The sequence below is a fragment of the Periophthalmus magnuspinnatus genome, chromosome 16 (genome assembly GCF_009829125.3).
Source record: "Periophthalmus magnuspinnatus isolate fPerMag1 chromosome 16, fPerMag1.2.pri, whole genome shotgun sequence".
In the NCBI taxonomy this organism is placed as follows: domain Eukaryota; kingdom Metazoa; phylum Chordata; class Actinopteri; order Gobiiformes; family Gobiidae; genus Periophthalmus; species Periophthalmus magnuspinnatus.
This window is the reverse complement of record NC_047141.1, coordinates 9,939,050-9,960,650: the sequence shown is the minus strand read 5'-3', so window position 1 is coordinate 9,960,650 and position 21,601 is coordinate 9,939,050. Positions and strand designations below refer to the sequence as shown.

Here is a 21,601-nt window from a genome sequence, read left to right as displayed (position 1 = left end):
AGTCAATATATATATTGACATAGAATTAGAATAGTCCTCAGTCGTAACACACCATAGAAACAAACTTTTAAAATAAGTTCTTGAATGCACCGTACGTCATGTGACTGGAGATGGGACAGATGGGAGTACGTCACTTTACGAAGGTACCAGATGGTCTGTGGATGTGCATCATAGGTAGTTTGTGTGTTTATATTATATTTAAAGGCATTAAAAGGTTATAAATGGTAGGTTAACGTCACTTAGATCGTCGGGTTTAAGAAGTTTAAACTTTTAGTTTCCCATAAAAGCGTTCGTTACCAGTCCGTGCGTAAAGTTGCCCGGAGGCTGGAGTAAGCCGCTTTTCGTGATGTAAACCACTTGAACACTTGTCGATAGATATTCCCCTCGGTATCGCTGGTTGTCTGCGCTGCTTTGACCCGCTGAAATGTCCGGAGAGCGGATAGCATTGCCCGCCTGTAGCCGCACCAGGTCGTACGGGAGCCTGGTTCGGTCTCCGCTGACTCCGGCGGACCAGAGGCGGGTCGAGCACACCCTGCAGCCCGGGGAGACGCTGCAAGGCCTGGCGCTCAAGTACGGAGTGACGGTGAGGAGCACATGTGTTATTATACATTTATACATGCAGCTGATTTAGATGTAAAGAAGCATTCAAAGTTTAGCCACAGGGTTGGGGTAATATCTTCTAAAAAGGTGAAACGTGGCGACACTTAGCCTATTATGATAAAGCGGGTGTCTGTTAACATTCTTGGTTAAATAAGTACGATTTAATGATCAGGTGACAAACATTTAGACTCACCCCTCACCTTTTATTGTTTTGAATGGACTAATGTAGTTATTTGTTTTGTATTTTTCTGTATTTGAACAGGGCGCCCATGAAAAGAGTCTGAGTGTTCTCATTGGGCTCATTGGTCATAAAGAGCTTGGATTGGAAGCTGCTTTTTACTCAGGACCAAGTGTAGAGTGTTACAACTATTCAATAGGCTATACAGTACTAGGCCTATACTAGAATACTCTCTCTTGGTAGGGCTCGCTAAAGTTAATTATCATTATATCATCTATCCATTATATCATCCATCTTCTTCCTCTTATCATCCGCGGTGGGTCGTGGGGGCAGCATTCTAAACAGGGAGTGTAGAACTGGAGGTGCAGTGGCTCTACTCCAAGCTCCTCCCTGTGACTGAGCTCCTCACCCTATCTCTAAGGGAGCGTCCAGCCATCCTGCGGAGGAAGCTCATTTCGCTCATGGCCGCTTATATCCATGTCATTACCCAAAGTTCATGACCATAGGTGAGGATAGGAATGTAGATTAATCGGTAAATTGAGAGCTTTGCCTTCCAGCTCAGCTCCTTCTTTACCACAACAGTCTGATTATATCATAGGAACAATATCATGTTGTTAGGTTTATAGTTCTTCTTTTATATGACAGTTTTCTAAGAAGATTTGTACTTTCTGTTTAAAACTGAAGAACCGCTGTTTTATAGTGGCATTTCACAAGCAGCAGTTATCAAAAACACGAATGTGACAATACAGGATTGATCAAAATACAACTTGGACTAAACTTATGAGTAGGGAACTATTGTAATATGGTTAAAAGCTGATAAAAGTTGACGTTTACATAATATGTTTTACAAATACAAAATAGCCTTAGTAAGTCATCAGTAGAGATAGACCGATATGTTTTTTTTTTCATGTGTGACGCTGATGCCGATTGTTTAGAATCCATACACAACCCATTACCTCCGGGTTCATTACGGTATGTTCAAGGCAAAAATTTGTGTTACAGTATGCAGCACCAACAAGCAACTTTTTAGCTAAAAAAAAAGTTTTAAAAAAATCTACTTAATAAATTGCAATCTGATATTATAATATGAACAAGTATATGTGTTTAAATAGACTTAGAATAGTCTTCACTCAGAAATAAAGACTTGTTGTCAGTCCTAACTCAACGTAGAAACAAGCTTTTTTATCATAAACCTCTAAGAGAGCTGTGTGTTCATCTTTTGTGCCATTATCTCATCCCATTAAGTGTTAAAATAAAGCTCTATGCGTACTCTTTACGCAGTAGGTCAGCCAAAACAAAATACTGGCCTGTGCTGGAGATTTAGAGCTGATAGCCGATACTCTAAAAAGTATTAGACATGCATTGGTAGTTATAATGCATTATGAGTTTCTTACATAAGCTACACATGCCCACTGTGACATTCTCTTTTAGATGGAGCAGATTAAGCGAGCTAACAGACTCTACACTAGCGACTCCATTTTCCTGAAGAAGTCCCTGTCCATCCCCGTCATGGCCGACCTGGACGGCTGCGTGGTCTCAGCCGAGGAGGACGGGCCTACACAGGGGACGGAACAGCTGCAAGAAGATGGCAGAGATATCACCGAGCTCACGCCAAACGACTTTCTCAAACGGTTAGATGGTTTGATTAGTCAGTCCAAACATGCAGCCGTCAAAGGATGCCAGGATGCAGAGAAGAGGTAAGAATATGTCAGGGGAGGATTGTTAGATCGAACCTTTTTTATGATAAATTAAAACGATACATGCCACGAAAACAATCTAAAAATACATTTAGAATTGGTTATGAGTAGTTATGCTATATAATACACCAAAACTAAGCCCATTATTAATCATTATTAATATATCAGATTAATAATAGATTAATGTATCAATATTATGTGACCAGACCACTCAAACTAAAGGTAGAATTCACTGATGCAGACACATTTGTTTTATTCTGTTCTAGTCCTAGTCTAGTCCAGGTTCAGACTAGGTTCAATCCCAGGTTTGTCCCAGTTTAGATGCAATTATCATTATTGTGTTTTTGCGAGTCCTAAAAGTGTCCTACATATAGGCTCTTATAATTTGAAGTATGGAAGACTTTTGAATCAAATATTATTGTTGGCAAAGTTCTTACAACTTTCATGTTGTGCCATGTCTAGGGAGCAATGTTACAGATACTAATCATATTTCTGTGAACAAGTGTCAGTACTAATTAAGCCCATGGACCACTATGGACCCTACCTGGACGACTGAGGGATTACACAGATATAAGGCCACATAGTAATAGAAATGAAAGTACTACGATTTAATGTTCAAATTGTCATTGTCTAAGTAAAGAGTGTTTTTTATTATCATCGTGTTATCGGAATTGGTATCAAGTATCAAGTCTATTCCTTTGTATCAAAATCGAGATTAGCATTTTAGTATCGTGACAACACAAAATTATGCATTGTATCCATCCTTAGACTAGAAAATAATATGTTTTTCCATCTGATGTTAAACTTTTAATCTCTGCTATCATCTGCGCAGGATTTCAGCGTTCGAAGCCGCTTGCAGTAGCCACACTTCTTTCAAAAGGTCTCAAAGTGTCATTTTAGCTCCAAAACAGAATGCACCAGTGACTGTCCCCCACGCCATCACCAGACTGACCAGAAGGCTGAAGGAGAGGGAGGACGAGATTTTTGAACTTTGAAAATCATCATCACAAAGACTTAAAATGGTTTGAATAGTAACACTGCATTGCAAACTCACAATAGGACTTTTTAGTAAAGCAATTGTGCATAGTGGTTTTGCATTGGTTCACTCAGGGACATGAAAACATGGATGAACACTAACACAACAGACTTTTTTTTGTCTAATATATATATTTTTGGATTTCATTTTTTAAAGAACAGTTATGTTAAAAGGTAGGATTTTTTTTACATTTTATTTATTGAAGGTTACTGAATTGAGTAAAGAGTAATTTTGTATTAGCTTGAATGGTGAACAGGAGGATAATTCAAATAAAATGCAAAGGACACTTATCTACTATCTAAAAAATAAATAAATAAATAATACAATAAGAAAATACAACAAATCTAACCCACAACAATAATTACTGTCAAATTGTTTCTCAGATGAAATTGAATTAATTAAATTATTTTTCTACTATCTCCTGACATCACACTGTAGCGGCTAGTATCCCCCTGGTAACCACAAGAGCTTTACTTCTTGATGTCCTTTTGCACGACCTGCTGATAAATACATGGTCAGGATCATTAAAAAAAAAAAAAATCTTTTTACACACTTAAAGGTGCACTAACTAACTTTTTTTTTGTAACTAACTTTTTGTTAAAAAAACAACAACTTAAAAACAGCATAGTTAGACTTTACCTGTAATTTGACATGGCTTGAATATAGATATGTTTAATGCAATACTATGGAACTTTCAGAGCAAATAAATTACATCTCCATGGAGACAAACAGGTGATGGACACTCATGTTACATAGCATTTTAAGGAAAAAATATTGATTGATTAATACACTGTTTTTTATTCTCTGCTTCAGAGCTGACAGAGACAAGTTAGCAAGTTTTTGCAGTCTATCTGCTGATACTTTAGTTTTAATGGACCAGTTTTGTGTACCAAAGTTGTGATTTTCCAATGAGTTTTGTCCCTAACCCTAACCCTTTCCTCCAGCTCGTGACTGACTCTCCTGATTACTCAACAGGGCTAGACTGTGTAGCACTGATTTGACATTACCCCTCACTCCCTCCCGTGTGACAATCGGAAGAGAAAATGGAGTCGTGACCTTTCTGGAACAAAACGTGTTTTGTGCTGGAGACGATTGGCCACATGATCAGAACTAGCTACAACCACTTTGTGTTGTTTATTGTTAAAGGTGCTGTGCCTGATTTTTAGTCTTAAAATATGTGAAAAACGGAAACCATTAGTTCATTTTAAACGGTTTGCCGTGGTCTAAAGTTATTCCTGTCTAACTGATGCATTCTAAGTTTCCTAATTATTTACTGTGATGAGTTTATGAGTGGTTTTCTCAACTTTCAGAGACTCAAGTAGAGTTTTGCCATCACGGTAATAACAACGAACATGCTAACCAATACTAAGATGCGTATAAAGTGCTATAGTTAGATACAAACAGTACATTATGGAATAAATTTTGACCTCAAGAGCTGCTTGTACAATATGTCTGTACTGGGGCAAGAAAAACTTTGCTCAAATACACAGAAAAAAATCAGGTACAGGCCCTATAATATTCATACATATATTGTTTTAAGCTTGGGATAAAAAATGATTTTATTTTCATATGGGCTGTATTTTTGCATGAGTTTATGCAGTGTAGAGAGAGGAAGCGTGAAGAATTTGAAAGTTGCAGTTATGGTACTGGTCATATGATGGGTCATATGATTGGGATTGAAACTTACTGCTACCTCATGGTCTCACTATGCATAGCTGATAACAATGTCTGTGCTTTCAGTTTGAGGTAATGGAGTACTTTACTGAGTTGTAAATTATTTTTTTTTTCAAAATTAGCTGAACTACTGAAAATTTTTACCAAAGAAATACAATTTGTAAAACATATTTTCACAGCAGATTTTATTGTTGTACTGGGCTGTTTTAGTTTTGCATAGAATATTTATTAAAAAAATATCTGAAAACTTTTTTTTTGTTATTTGGCTTGTTCGGGTAACACCATACTATCACACATAGCATATTTGAATAACAGAAAACAGTAAACACATTCACAATTGCTGTAAGTAATGGCAGGACCATATATACTGACAGCGGCCACTAGAGGGAGATGATTTTCAGCATTAAGGGGAAGGAAGTTGTGCAGAAGTCAGACCAGCAGAGGTGGAAGTGAACATAAAAAAGAGAATGTTAAAAATAAACTAGTTAGTGAAAGTGAAAAATACAGTGTAACTACCACACAGTTTCAATTTTGAGTTCAATGGCTGTAAGTGTAACAGGCAAAAGTATTCAAAGCAGATAAAAGTGTCTAATTAGATGACAAAAATTATTTCACCAATATAGCAATGCACATTTTAGTCAAGATGTAAGGAGCGATAACTCAATGGGTTGTACTCCTCTGCTATTGCTATGGGGCAGGCTACTGTAACCTTGGACAACATATGTCATATGTACCTCAAATTCAACAGTCCGAGTGGAAAGCCCATAGAGACCAAATTGTCCTTGTCTAATTCTGCCTTAATTACACATTTTGCTTTGTCTGGGATCCGGAATACACACCTCTTCAATACTTTATGAAGATGTGAGACTGGTCACCAGTGAATCTCCCCATTTTCAGATGGGCGTGATTGACAGGTGGATTAGCCAGTCTGGGACACGCATGGTACATACATATTGAAAAAAAATAAAGGAAATAAAATATCACAGGGGACTGAAAAACATTGCAAATTTCTGCTAAATTAATGAGCTAAGCATTAAACTCTATTAATCTGAGATGAGATAAATTTGATATTATTTGTAAATCATATGTGACCAATGTGCTCCTTCGTTTCACATGTGTCACTGGAAAAAAAAAAAAAAAAAGCAAATCTGATTGCACAATCACATTTGGCTTGGGATTGAGACACAGTGGAGGACATGGACTGGACATTATTATTCTGGATTTGATACGCAACATTTTGACATCATTTTATGTATTTACTCTATTAAAACAAAGTATTGCTATCACATTTTTTCTTGAGTTAAAAAGAAAATTACAGCTAGAGAAATGCCATTTTAAATACACATATGAGCTTTTGTCCCTTTTGAGCACAACTGCAAACTCTTCCTCATTAAAATATATATTAGATACAACATTTTCTGTCAGAGCCACTCAGTTACTTGTATCTCTCTTTTAAATTATGCTAATATGGCTACATGAGGTGAGCCACTGTGAAATGGCCGCTGTTATTGTAGTACTGTATATAATGTAGTCCTTATTTAGACCAAAATCCTCTTATTTTAAAACCATGGACACACATATATTTGTGTCACAGATGCTTTGTTATATTGATAGAGATATATGTATGTGCTTTGGAAATAACTAACACAGTACTGACTTGTGTTGTCTTATTTACCTCACTCATAGAAATGTACTTCTCAACCATTGCCATTGCATTTTATGTTCCATTCTGACACATCTCCACCAGATGGCAGTGCTGTATTACCATAAAATCACTGCTGTTATGTCTGTGCTTTGATGGTTTCCAAAAAAATCAGTAGTTATGACAAAAAATAAATTCATACAACATATAATCTATGAACCAAAATGTTCAAGTTTAGTCCTTTGGTCTAAGGCAAAATATCAATAGAACGTTTCACCTCAAAACATTAATTTGGTCAATCCCATGTCTTGCCATTTCCAGCCCCAGTGATTTCTCAGTAGCGGTGAGACTTTCCAGAGGTTTCTCCCAGTGTAAAACCGACCATTATTATTCCTACGACCGTGTTTGTAGCGGGTCATATTGTCCCGTCCTCCACCAGCTTGTTGAGTCCTTTGCAGATCTTGGTGAGGTGTGGTCTGAAGGCTCCGCTGGGCTCATAGAGTTTACTGAGCAGTTGGGGGTCGGAGTAGTGGTTGAAGACATGGTTGATGCGGCCATGGGACTTTGGCGTGAGGTGAGTGTTCACCAGCTTCAGGAGCAGGTCTCGGCAGCTGTTCAGGAGCTCCGTCATCACCGCATGGTCGAACGTGAAGTCCACCTGTGGGACAGAACAAAACAGACACATGTTACAGGAAAACAATGTGCACTCTGAAAACTGTTCAAACCGCCATAATATCATTGTAATATTGTGATATAGTTGTATACTAAATTATTTATTTTTTTTGTGTTTTTATTGCATTGAAATGAATAAATGAAAAAAGTTGTGTGTTTTAAAAAAAAAAAAATCATGCCATACACTTTTATTGCACTTTTATTGCACAGCTCTCAGTAGTGGTAAGCTACTACTGTAGTCACAGTTGCCCTGGGGTATATGCAAGAAATGCTGCCAATTTGCACACACCACATTCAAATGGGGAAAGTGGGAGAAGTGTCCTGCCCAAGGACATAATGACAGCGACTGTTGTTTCAGTAGCTAATGGGGATCTGAATAAAACAAAACAAACAGTATGCACTGGTTGGATTGGTATCAAAACAGTGCTTACCTTAGTAGAGTAAATAATTATTGAATTTATTCTGGCCCTGAGAGAATCAGTCACAAAAGAAATGGCATAATATGCAAAAATAAATGCAATCTGTAATATCTCATTTTAAAAGCTTATTGTGAGTATTCACACTGCCTTCGACCTGTGGTATAGAAAACACAACTCCAGGCCTGACCTCATAGAAGCTGATAGCCGTCATGGCTCCTGTGTGCAGCTTCCTCTTGAACTCCTGAGCGATGGCCAGCTCCTCTGGTGTGAAGCGATTGTTGCGGAACAGGACTCCGATCTTCACAGCGATCTTGATGAGGTCCTTCACCACTTTCTGCGCCTCCGACTTGTTCCCGGAGTACTCCTTGGACACGCGGTACAGCTCATCCAAGATCTCACTGGTGGTGTCATCTATGAACATCTGCACTGAGCTCTTGGTGGCCATGCTGCTCAGGATCTTCTTCTGAGCCCTCATGGCCATGTCCTTGGAGCTGAACGTTTCCATGGTGCCCTGGAGGACAAATTTCAGTTAGAGGAGTGACTTAACCACACACAAGCATCTAAACATCACAACCTATACCCTCCAACCAATGCAGTTTGACTTCAGAAACAACCAAAACATCAGAGAACTGCTGGACTGAGGTGGTAGGTGCTGTAATTTTGAATTAAAAAAGGCTTTTGATAAATTCAGCCATAAGATCATGCTGTCCAAATTATGTATGTTTCATTGCTAACTAGAAACACCGAAACCCACTGAATCTTATTTAACATGGCCGAATCTCATCACATCAACCTGCAGCTGTCTGTCCACTAGTCTTCCATGTCTACTATGTTATATTATGTTGTTCCCTCATCAACAACATGTCTGAAGAGATTTTAGATGTCATCCATTCATGTTTGAGTATTTTAGCAATCTCTCCTGAACCCTCCTTAGGGTTAGCTGTAAGAGTTAGTGCAATGCTCCGCCCACAAGCCTACACCCATGTTCCCACACGACAATTCTCCATAAATATACAAAAACAGGATAAAAAAAACAAACTGTACACAGCACCTTCACAAATCTGATGCGGTGTGAAGTTGTTTCATTAGCAGGATGCACGCTGATTGAGTTGCGATAGCAGTTGAAACCAAAGTGAAACTTGCATGTTATTACGCTGTTTTCAGCAAATATATATCTAAATATGTTATGTGTTGGCAGTTAATAGCTCATAGAAGTAAAATACAGCCTCCCTTCAGTTTGCAGTTATATCTCAAGTCTCGTCCTGGTTACACTCATGTCTCAAACTCAACACATGATGGCCATGTTTTTCACCATTTCCAAGATTCGCTTCCATGTGATTTGCCAAAACTGTGAGTTATTAAAAAAAAAAGAAGTGGCTTTTTACAAAAATAAAAAGAGGAATTCAATAAAGCTGCACAGTTCCCACATGATTAATACTAGACAGACAAAATTCAACTAATTTTTACATCTTTGTCAAAACTGCGTTTAGTGTTCCGGCCATCTGGTAAACATTCCCTTTAAAACCTTAACGTTGGAGTGCAGAAAGAGTGGCAGAGTCATTACCTTCGTCTTCCTCATCACCTTAAAATATTGTGGAGTGAACATGTCTGTACTCATTTAACAAGGTTCTTGTGTCTTAGGTCTAAATAAAACACCAATGTAGGTCTATTGTAACTGTAGGCGTGGTATTAACTTATACACATTTGTTACATTTGTACAGATATATTGTAAAGGTTTAACATCAAAACAAGACCATTTCGTTTACATCTAATCATAAATAATCATCCCTAAACTAGGAAGTGTGCTGTTAGCATGCCGAACTAGCCATCACATCTTGAACTTTGCCCTGGTTAAGGAGAGGTTTAATGCTATCCACTATGTCAGCCAATCACAGCCGCCGACCATCACAGACAAATGCACTCTCTTTCCGATTCTTCTTTGAGACGTTACAGCTAGTAATGGGTGGATTGATATGTCCCCATATTTTTTTTAAACAGGCTACAGTGTTTATATTTTAGTTTGATCAGTTCAAGCGTAAGTGGAGCTCATTGGTATAGCAATGATAAAGCAGTACTTGCCGTAATATTACCTTATATCTTATCAACGCGAAATTCACTGGTATTACCATTCACCACAGTTACATTTACAACCCTTCACCTCATCTCTAAGGCGGCAGCAGCAGAATTATCAGCCCCCTCAATCTCTCTAGATTCTTCACAAACAGTGCCTATGCACCCAGAAGGAGATCTTAAAATTAGGGGTGCACAATTTGGAAAATAACCTGTGTTTTTAACAAGTATTCTGATTAGATTCAGTTCACATATTTTAAACCCGCCAAGGAGCATAAATATTTCAGAGCATGTTTGGAAAGGTTGAAAGTACAGGGTTAACTTTTTTTTTTTTAATCATTAAAGGCTGTTGTTTACAGTGAAAATTATATTCCCTAATTGCAGCCTTTGTAATTTCCATTTGATTCCAGTATATTGTGTACTTAAAATGAGCTGTTTTCTCTCTGTAACACTATCATAACATAATATCTCACTTCAAACATCCAGTTCTATCCACAGCGATTATTTAAGACGGGGTATTTTATTAACTACTTTTATTAACATAACATATTTAAATCTCTATGTTAGCTTTAAGTGTTTTGAAAATGCTTTATTCGCCGAAAACAACGTATTAACATGTTTTATAAGTTTCACTTTCATTTTTGAGGCTTAGTCTCCCCTCCTTTTGCTCTCCGTGCTAGGTCACTCCCCCTGCAGAGCACTATCACAACACAATCAGTGTGCATCTCGCTAATGAAACAACTGCACATTACATCAGGTTTGTCCCGTCGCTGTGTACAGTTTTGTATCATGTTTCTTGTATATATATGGAGAACTGCCATGTGGGAACTTGGGTGACATAGACTTGTGGGCGGAGCTTTGGACAGAATCTTACAGCTAACTGTAAGGAGGAATCAAATAGGGCCTTGGAGAGACTACTGAATTACTGAAACATGCATGGATGACATCTAAAACCTTTTCATGCATGTTTTTGATGAGGGAATAACATGGCAGAAAGCTAAAACAAACAAATAAAAATAGCTAAAAATACCCCTCTTATACAAAATAAAACAAAATAATTTTATTTATATATATATATATATATATATATATATATATATATATATATATATATATATATATATATATATATATATATATATATATATATATATATATATATATATATATATATATATATATATATATATATATATATATATATATATATATATATATATATATATATATATATATATATAACAAATTATTTTGTTCACTTTAGTATCTCTCCTTCACTGGTACATGCATTCCAATAAAGTTAAGTGGTCCGCATGCCCTTCTAAAACTCATTTAGATCCTCATCTCTGAAGCAGCTAGCCCACCTCACTGGAGCGCCCCATTCTCACACCTGATTACCACTCGCACAATGCCTCTCTGTTATTGGGCACACCGCCGGCTGCACGGTGGCTGGAGGTTAAGTGGAGTCGTGTTGAAGGGCAGGCATTTGTTGTTATAAGAGAGGAGGGGGGAGGGGAGAAGGGGGGCTGTAGATGTGTAGTCCCACTATCTGGAGATCTGGTCCGTGGAGATGAACAGGCAGCGCTCCAGTAGTTTTAGCTTTAACTGTATCCTTGGGACAGTAATGGTTTCCTCACAGAGCGCGCATGCACATCAGTGGAGCTAACCCTGCACTGGCAGATGTTACAGAGTCAAGGGTATGTTCTTTTATAGGGGGAAAATGAAGATTTGTATAGAATAAAAATGTGATTAGTAACTGTAAAGACAGCCAAGCAGCAAAGGGAAAAGACACAAAAAATACTTAACAATTGTAAACTGCATGGGTTGGTAAAAACAGTCCCTACAACCGGTATAACTGCACTTCATAATAAACATGAAAGTTTGATATTGTGCCTTATTTTTAAATAAAATGCATAATATAACTTTTGTGACACTTGTCTCCATGGATATGTTATTGATATGTCTGGAACGGTCCATATTATGGCATTAAACTTACAGTATCTTCATGGAGACACTTGTAAATGAATGAAAGCAAGATAAATACATTTTAATGGCACACTATGGAACATTCCAGGCCAAGCAGGCGGCAGATCCTCCAGCAGAAATATTACACTTTTTGAACACCTTGATGCGTCATGTATGTAAAACAGGTTAAAATATGCCCTAATTTCTGTGCTTACACAAAGTCACCATTGAGCTCACGGGCTCATATCAGATAAGGCTAAAAATTGCCACAATCTACAACCAAGACATACACTGTATTTGAGGCAGTTTGCGTGGTGAAATTATCAAGATTCCAAGGAAAGTGTTATGGACTAAAGAACACACAGAATGATTATGCAAAATTATTCAATATGTGAATGAAACCAAACTCAACTGCAGGTCTGTTTATTATGGTAAAACAATAGACAGTTAAGTATAAGATTTTAAAGTTTCAATGGTTTAAAGGAAATGTACTTAATTTGTTTTGCCTCAGTACAGATCTATTGTAAAAGCAGCTTTTAGAGTAGGGTGACTGGATTTTCAAAACTAAAAGTGGGGCCAGACTCGGGATGGTTGGTATGAATAAAATAGTGAAAATAGAGTGTAACGTTGTACATTCTTGACTCATTTGTGTCATAATCTGAGGAACGTCTGTTGGTGCATTTTTCTTATGGTCACGTTTTTCTGTATTTTAACTAAACAAATTACAATATATTCCCTTGGTCATTTCTTGTATAAAACTATAGACTGTATATATAAATGGACATAGCTAACCTGCTAGCCAAATAGGAACTGATCAAAAGCTCCGGCTCCACTCAGTCTTGCTCTAATTCACTTAGAAAACTGTCATCCCTCTTTACATAAATACTGCTGCCAGGCTCGTCATTTTGGTCTTAAAATGTTCGTATAGACCCACTCTACATAATCTTGGTATTTTTATTTCACTCTTGTATCCGTAAATCAAGATATGAGCATTAATAAGAGACAAATCAGGTGCCTTCTCTCCCCGAGGTTGCTCCCACTAGCCTTAGCAACAAGTTTGATTGACAGCGTTGATAAGAACCCGCCCCCTGCCAAACAAGAGGTGCGGGCAGGAAGGGGTGTTACCTTCCACAGGTAGGTTGCTATGATACTCTGGTCGGAATTCCAAATGTCGAACTCGGCTCCAAATTCGTCTCTGTAACTGCTCTAGCCTCGATGAGCTTCATTTGACTGGAGCTTGGAGGGCTCAAAACTGTGTCCGTGTAAATATGGAACATCTGGATATCTTACGGTCACAGTGAGTGCTATCTGCATCTAATTTCGAGGGTTTATTCTCCCCAGACGGAAGTGAACTCTTAGCATTCTATTTGCCGTTAACAAACTGTGCTCCGGTCTTCAAAAGTCAAAAGAAAAGTGCATCACGGTGAATAGTTAGGATGTTCAGAATGCATACGGTAAGTGAGGAATAACTTTAAACCACTGCAGTTGCGTTTCCCACATTTTAGACATTAAAAATCTGCTACAACACCCATAAAGAGATGTTTATGTCTCTACTCTGAAATGACAATGGTTTCTTTTAGGGGCAGTAGATAGAGTTAGCACACACACACATACCACACCAGGGGCTTATATCAACGTGTTTGTTTTACGAAGCTGTAGATGTAATGCCACAGGGGAGCAGCTCCACTCACAGTTGGATCATCTCTCCTCTGAGGCTTACCCAGACTCAGACTCCAGCTCAGAATACCCCTGGGAGGTCATCAGCACGGGTTTACACGGCTACTGTTTACTCCCTCTGTCAAAACAACTTCATTTACCCCGCATTAAATAGATATGTCTGATCTAAAACGTAAGTTGGTTGGATTTAAAGGGGACACAGTAGTTCCAAAAACGCAGTGCAGTGTGAAGCCAAAAATTTGAATTGGACTGCACAATTTATTATTATAAGTTATGTCAAAATCTCGTCTCGTTCATCTCATTATAGCCATGTTCCTTACACTCAGAGCTATATGTTGACTGATTCGTGCGTGTTTGAGTAATATTGTCCTGCATTTGAGGAGTCAGAGCTTGGAAAATGTCTGTTATCACCTGCCCCCCGATCCTCACCCACTTCAAAAATGTCATGTAGACATTTCTCAACAATAAAAACACATAAAAAGCAATTGGTGAAATTCCATTGTGAAGAGTTCTGCAGGTTTGAACAGGAAGCCACAGACCTATGGCTATTATTAAGCTGCTTAGACCAATACTGCAGTTTATAATTAATAAAATGTAAACTTACAATCTACCTTTTATGATACTAAACTGCAAACTGTTGTAGGGTCCTTGAGCAAGACACTACTCTGGTTAGGTCATGATTGGATGAAACTTTCACATTCACCTTACAACTCTCCAAAATTACTGTATGACAAAATGCATGGAAAAACAAACAACCGTAACAATAAATTAACTCATATCATGCATCTGATTCACAAAGCAAAAGACGAAATTTAAATCTGTCAACTGGACAAATTGTTGTAAGAGTGAAGACGTTTTGCTGCTCATCCAGGCCGCCTTGTCTGTTCTGAAGAAGCGGCTTGGATAATCAGCGAAACGTCTTCACTCCTACAACGATTTGTCCAGTTGACAGATTTAAATTTCGTCTTTTGCTACAGATCAGACCTGGATGACTGAGGGGTTACACGGACATCTGATTCACAAATGCTCCTCTGTGTTTTTAAAGCAAATTTGATATATTTTGGTTAAGTTTGTTCACTGTGCGTTAACCAACTTTGTCATTAGCAGCTACTATATGTTTAGCCTGATTAAAACTGATTCATTCTTCTGTGCACCAGCAGCTTGAGTTCACGCAGTTCGCTGGATAATTGTATACACAAACAATTAAGGCATTCAAAAGAAGTTTGAATGCCTTAATTAGTCACTACTGCAGCCAGCAACAAGTTTTCTAATTGCTACTACATATTTCCATCTTTTCTGTATCATTACTAAAGTATACCTGAATAACTATGGTTGTGCAATAACAAATTACAATCAATTTCTAATCATCAGTGTTCAGTTTAGGTCTTTTTAGTGTTATCAAGAAGTCTTCTCCTCTATTTTTAAAAATTTAAAAACAAAATTTAATCAAAAATCACGATGGGAGGGGGAATTGCGAACTATTTATTTTTGCAGTATCCACCCAGCCTCATGACTAAAACACCATTCATTTATTTTTCATGTCTCTACTGGCTAATAATATACTGTGTTTACACCTACCTACAGTTTCCACAACTATGTCACGAGCAGGTATCTTGACAGCTGTTTCCCCTGCTGCTTCCTGCTTGGTTTGCTAGTACCTTCCCCCACACAAGCTAATACCCTCGTTCACAAACTAACCTACACATTCTCCTGGTACAGTTAAGAGCAGTCTGAGCCTCCTGAGCCTGCGTGAACATGTACATGTGATGAGCACAGAGCTGCATAGCTGAGACAGGTCCATGCCTGCTGCAGCTGCTGGAGTCTGCATCAGCGACAACAACATGCAAAACTTGAAGACAAAGGCTGTTTCTATGTGTTTATTTCTGAAAGGAACGGGACTAGGCTGCAGTTTGAGGTGTTAAAACGCCCTGTACATAATTTCCTCCCAGGTATTTGAGCAAAATGTGTGTTGCCTCAGTACAGATATATTGTATAAGCAGCCCTCACTGTCAATAAGGCAGCTGTGTACTGTCTGCATCAAACTTTTTTCTAATAAATGTATTGTCAGATAAACAGAAAGCGTGCATTTAGGATGTTGTTGTTAGCATTACCATGACAGTAAACACCACTCTGCCCTGACAACTGTGAAAAGAGCTTATAAACACATTGCAAATGCGAAATGCGTAACTGACTAATATAACTGTTTAAAATAACCTAGTTCTGTTTTTTATATTTTAACACATAGTAAAAATCTGACACTTACACTTTGGTTTCAATACTAAACTGTTTCATTTGATGTGAGTAATGTGATTTCTTTCGGATTGTTCACACCTTCGCTTGACTGGGATCCAGAAAACGACAATACTTTACAAAGATTTGAGTCTGATCACCCTTGAGTTGAATCACCCTGAGTTCAGATGGGCGTGACAGGTGGATTAGCCAGTCCGGCACATGCATGATCTGTACAAATCAAAACAAATAAAGCTGCTTACGAGGAATAAAAAGTAAAAAATATCACAGGGGACTCAAATATAGCAGTATTATTCTAAAAAAAAATATGTTGATTAGCTAACACATTTCACCAGATTTGAAAAAGCACACCAAAAAATTGCGTTATAAAATTTTTCAAGTGTTAGTTTACTTCTAGCATTCTTTACTTCATAGCAATAAACTATTCATCACACCTCATTCATTTGCCTGCCAAAGTCTTTTCTGGTTAAAGTAGCTATCACTGGTCCTTGATGATACCCAAACTAATTGTACACTCATTTATTCCGTATATTTTGACCCCTCTCCACACCCTTTTCAATTTAACGGCTACTTAGCTTGAGATCTGCTGTGAGACACTTTTCATGGCTTTTCGGACGCACTGAGTTTTATATCATTTATCAAATCGCAATTTTAATTTAACTGAAGCTCTGTCAGCAATGTCAACCCTCTAGCCTGATAACAGCGCCAACGTCCTTATCATGCAAATGGATTCCTTTCTCAGATTTTTCTCCCGAATCCCAGCGGACACCTCATCCATAAGAAACAAACACTTTTATGGGACATTTTTCAATTCCAATCCTGAATGTGATGCCATCCATTTGAACCAGTGTCATGATGCGAATGGGTTGTACAAAAGCGAAGGATCCCTGTTGGGAATTACAGAACGTTCATTAGATTAATTTTCCTTAACGGAGATAATGGTTGTGTAGCAGCGTGATAGCTATTTCAGACCCAAGCACGTGTCTCATTTATTTGCTAAAGAGACTGCAGGGATTTGAGGGACAGGCGTACAGTGTGCAATCATCAGATGACAGCTAATGTAAGTACGCAGCTTGAGACTAGGGTTTTCCAGTTTGTTTTGAATGTCTTTTCTGGGGAAGTAGTTATTTCTATTAAGAGACATCACCAGGCAGCGGAATTAATTTAATGTTTTCTGGTATAATATGCAAGGGGTAAAATGGCATTTTAGAAAAGCCTCACTGTGTAACCTTTTAGCCAAAAAATAGACTAAAATAAAAGCATGTTCTCATTTTGGATGTTTTTATTTCACTAAAAACTTTTATTTGTCCCCAATGGGGGGTTCCTTCTGCTCCTCTGCTTTTTGTAGAAATGTTCCCATAAGATTCCACACTATGGCATAAAAATCATCTATCTCTGTGGACAATGTTCTGAAATATAGGTTTAACTTTCTATTTCCATGGAATCATCCATATGACATGCCACCTCTAAAAAGTTGCAGTGTGTCAAACTCCTCATGGATGAATCTGACATGTGGGGAGACAGCAGCCTCCAATGTTAAGAGTTGCAAAAAAAGTAGAGAAATGGGCAGGGATAAAATGGTATGGTCACCATAAAACATTTTATTGCATCCACACGTCCACATTGTTAATTATCTCTTTAACACTATAACATGCACTATAGGCTAAATGCATCAGTTCTCCTGAGCTGGAGGAGCGCTCCTGCACGAGCAAACAATGGCACGACTCCTGCCTCTGTAATATCAAGGAACATTTTCCACACAGACAGCATAACTAATAGTCATTCAATCACTCCACACTTAGTGGTGGTAAGCTACTGTCCAATGGCTAGCTGCCCTGGCCATTGGTCCTTCCGACCATCACCAATCACTCATGCATACATGACATTCATACAACGCAATGTGGGTGAAGTGGCCAAACCTCCTTGTCAAAGCCTGATGTTGTCAGATCTCAGAGGCTAAGCAGGGCTGTGCCTGGTTGGTACTTGGATGGGAATACCAGGTGCCACAGTGGGGCATCAGTGGCAAAAACTAATTGTGTCGTGTGCGAATGCTGATGGTTGTAGGGGCTGATGCCATAGATTGGCAGCCTTGCTTCCACTGGTCTGCTCCAGGGCAATCGTGGCTACTATAACAGCTTACCACCACTGATAGTGGAGTGAATGAATAATGCATCATAAAACATCTTTGGGTTTTTGACAAGGTACTCTGGTTTCCCCCGAGGCCGCATTATATAAGATGGTCAGCTAGCTTATAGTCATGCCTGACAGGTTGTCGTAGCTGTACTAAAGGATCAGAACTAATTTTCATACCGGGAGAATAAGGTAAACAATAACCTTGATACTTCACTTACTGTTCCACATACTATTCCTACAATGTTAATGTTACTTATTGGTAAAGCTATACTTGACTTTTTTGTCACATGTTGTGTTCTGTATGGTCTCAGCAGTGGCTAACATTTGAACCATGTAGTTAATGGACAGTAAAAGCAGTGATTGGGGGAGCTTTGAAAAGACAGGAGAGGTAAATATTTAGCATTCCTCAGCTGACTTCAGCCTCTCAGTGCACATGTATGCACTTGCACTCATCTGGATGTGCACATAGTGTGGGCTTTATGGAACATATGTTTCCCCTTGTAAAGAAAACGCAAAATTAAGAAGTGTTCAGGAAAAGTAAAACAATTTGTCTGAAATACCCCAAAATGTTTTACTTTATACTTTTTAATTTGGGGCGCCTTGCATTAATGTTTAAAATACCATAACTAAAAAAAGATGAATGCATGGCAAACCTCTTGTTTAGCAAATTCACCTTCAATTTGACCACTAGGACTTGGAGGTTCACACCCTTGAAATAAACAATTAGCAGCTAGGCTAATGTTAAAGTTGCTGGTCAATAGAGGCGTGCAAACATTAAACCTTTAAGTGAAGGTCCTGGTTTAAAGCAGACCTATTCTGCCAAATCGACTTTTCAGAGCTTTTAATCATATTATAGTTGTTTCCCCTTCTCATTTACCTGTTCAAAGTTTCATTTAGAGTGATTTGTGCATGCTTAAGTAATCTTTAATTACCTACCGGTATTTTCAAGACCCCTGTTTTCACCACAGCTGAGTTTGATTTGATACAATATCCCCAGCTGGATTTCTTCATATAAGAAGCCCCATTTGACCTTCCAAATCAAACCTAAATAGTTCTTTTATTAGATTGTTGCTGAGCAGTTACCAGGGCTGTTGCCAGAGACAGCCCTGAAGCAGTGCACACTGCAGTGACGGGGGAGGGGGGGGGCTCCCGGGGGTCCCTGTCAGATCAGTCCCAACAATGAGAAGGTTCCAGACCAAACAACACGTCAGTGGACTTTAACAAGAAAAGGTATTGTAGTAGGGACAACACAAGAAAAATTGGGGATTGCAAAACATTGTTACAGATCAGGAAAAAGGTATTGTACAGGACAAAGAGCGTAGAATATAGAGTATAGCATCTAATACCTAAAGGTGGCTGGTTATCCTGTTCACAATGTGCAGGGTTACCTAGCAAAGAGGCTGGAAACGGATATACCAGCACTGACAACTGTTAGCCTACAGTTAGCAGATGTGATTAAAAAGAATATTTTAAACATGAAACACATTAAATATGTTTAACATAATTGTGTTTCATTCTAGAATTAATACATAAAAACTAGTGCAAAACTAGTAGCCTACTTCCCAGACAGATTTCGTCATGTAACATGAAACAGTTACAGATGATGTGGGAAAAAAAAGAACAGTCCAGTCATAAAACATTTGCAACATCTGTTCTCATTGTGATTACGACTATACCCAAGGCTTTTCTTCTAACACTGCACAGGCTTAATCCTGTTGCAAAACTCTATTGGTTTCCACTTGTTTTTGCTGATGACAAATCATTGCAGATCATGCTCTAACCTTCACATAGTATTTTAATGCAGGGGTGAAAATGTTAATTGATAATTTGGGTGGTCATATTTTGCATCATGCAATAATTGAAACAATCAAATCTATTTTGTCTAAATCGCCTTGAACAATATGAAACCCTCTACCAATAACACCCCTGATTAAATCTATGACAATGTAGTTAAAGACTCAACTAATCTGCAGTTCTCAAGCAGCAACTCATGGGGATTTTGGGCCACCCTTTTGACTGTGGTAGATAAATGTAGACTTGTAGGCTACTCTTCCAAACTGATAATTGTCTAGTTCACTCCTTTATGATACGATTACTGGTAAAACATTGTGAAAGCTCATTTTGCAGCTGCATTACACAACCCACTTTTTGAATCGGAATTGCTCAAGTCTGCTAACTCTCTGTCAGGTTGCAAAGGGGAAGTGAAACGTTCAACAGTTGGCCGACGCACGCCGTTTAAAACCTTCAAATTTCTCCCTCGAGTTTGCTCCAAAAGACACGCTGCAAGGTCTCGTTCCCCCCACCCCTTCTCTTTCGCTGGCTCTGGTTTGAATCAAAGCAGGCCAGTCAACATGGGAGAGTCTGCTGGCACTAGATTGAGTAATTCTACTAAGCAAACATTGAGTGCTACATCTGTCAGTGAGCTTGTTGCAGCATGACTTTTGGGGCATAGCTTCCAACTTAATGGGGAAGTAGGTTTTACAATTCGTGAGCTTTTTAGGGAAATACAAAAAGGTTGTGTTGACGCAAACTAATAATGTCACTGTAATAGAATTCAATATTACAGTATGGTTACAAAGTATATTTTTAGATGAAATAACCTACGAGAACCACACGGTTAGTTTTTGTCAGGATTAGCGTTTATAACTATACTACAAGCTAACTTCTGAATGAATTGCCAATAAAATAATAATTCCATATGCGAATTGAATAGTGTCTTAACTTTTTACATTATTTGCGAGTTTACGGAAATATTCTAATGCCCAATCAATATTTCTTTCATGTCAACATTCAGTAGGCTACAGTGCATATTGTCACATGCTAATTTTGACCCTTTTTCAGTCATTTTATCCTCAGATTTTTGGAATTTTGAGACAATGTATTATCTCTTTCCATCCAAAAAAGTCTCAAAAAACATCTGGCCACAGGTACAAAAAATCCAATAGTGTCTTACCTGTTCAGATAAGTCCCCCTCCCTCCTTTTCGTTCAGATATCTCTAAATCCGTACGCAGGCACGGTTGACTTTTTACGCTTTCTTCATTTTCTTTAGCAAGTACATAAAACTCCAAAGTTGAACCCTCCTGCTGCTCGTCTGTCAGCGCTCACCACCACTGTCTCAAGATAATGCTCACTTGTACTTCCTTGAGGAACTAAATTGCTACGGCACACCCCTTACTTCTCTCTCTCTCACTTGCTAGCTCCCTTGAGTTTTTTTTTCCCTCGCAAATTCAAAACTAAACTATGTGTGTCTTCAAAATGTTTTCACTGCAACGTGTGCGCGTGTGCTCTCATTCTCCGGATAGCTGTTGTAGCCTGCTGCCTCTGCCTGTTCTGTCAAATGGTTTACCAAAAAAAAAAACCTAGAAAGAATTTGTCAGTAATACAGGGATGGGACAGTTGAAAGGGGAGCGGCTTAAGTCTTTTTATTGTGTTCACCTACGTTGGAATGTGGCTCCTGTCAGTGCACAGAGCGAGGTAGGCGACGTCCCTCCCCGTGTTTGCCCAGTTTGTTGGATCAAAACAAGCTAGTAGCCATGTGGTGCAATGTGAGACACAGGTGACGCTAATGCTAACAGTGACAGCTCTGT

General features: G+C 38.4%; 2 protein-coding genes across 2 annotated transcripts; one reads left to right on the top strand and one right to left on the bottom strand.

Annotated features, from left to right (window-relative positions):
- The first annotated feature begins 132 nt into the window (after positions 1-132).
- Positions 133-5,434, top strand: lysmd1 (LysM, putative peptidoglycan-binding, domain containing 1). Its single transcript, XM_033981297.2, has 3 exons — positions 133-583; positions 2,210-2,475; positions 3,308-5,434. The coding sequence occupies exons 1-3, from the start codon at positions 425-427 to the stop codon at positions 3,468-3,470; spliced, it is 588 nt and encodes a 195-aa protein (XP_033837188.1). The 5' UTR covers positions 133-424; the 3' UTR covers positions 3,471-5,434.
- On the bottom strand, positions 5,352-21,335 carry tnfaip8l2b (tumor necrosis factor, alpha-induced protein 8-like 2b). The gene is made up of 3 exons (XM_033981745.2): positions 20,967-21,335; positions 8,106-8,429; positions 5,352-7,485 (listed from the first exon to the last, which is right to left on the bottom strand). The coding sequence occupies exons 2-3, from the start codon at positions 8,421-8,423 to the stop codon at positions 7,243-7,245; spliced, it is 561 nt and encodes a 186-aa protein (XP_033837636.1). The 5' UTR covers positions 8,424-8,429; positions 20,967-21,335; the 3' UTR covers positions 5,352-7,242.
- Positions 21,336-21,601: the final 266 nt, after the last annotated feature.

What these genes read in the sequence shown, in the direction of transcription:
- lysmd1 (XM_033981297.2), top strand. Translation starts at nt 425, where the DNA reads ATGTCCGGAGAGCGGATAGCATTGCCCGCCTGTAGCCGCACCAGGTCG. An exon ending in CGCTCAAGTACGGAGTGACG is followed by an intron (nt 584 to 2,209) that starts GTGAGGAGCACA and finishes ATTCTCTTTTAG; the next exon opens with ATGGAGCAGATTAAGCGAGC. An exon ending in TGCCAGGATGCAGAGAAGAG is followed by an intron (nt 2,476 to 3,307) that starts GTAAGAATATGT and finishes TCATCTGCGCAG; the next exon opens with GATTTCAGCGTTCGAAGCCG.
- tnfaip8l2b (XM_033981745.2), bottom strand. Translation starts at nt 8,423, where the DNA reads ATGGAAACGTTCAGCTCCAAGGACATGGCCATGAGGGCTCAGAAGAAG. An exon ending in CGGCTATCAGCTTCTATGAG is followed by an intron (nt 7,486 to 8,105) that starts GTCAGGCCTGGA and finishes TCTGTCCCACAG; the next exon opens with GTGGACTTCACGTTCGACCA.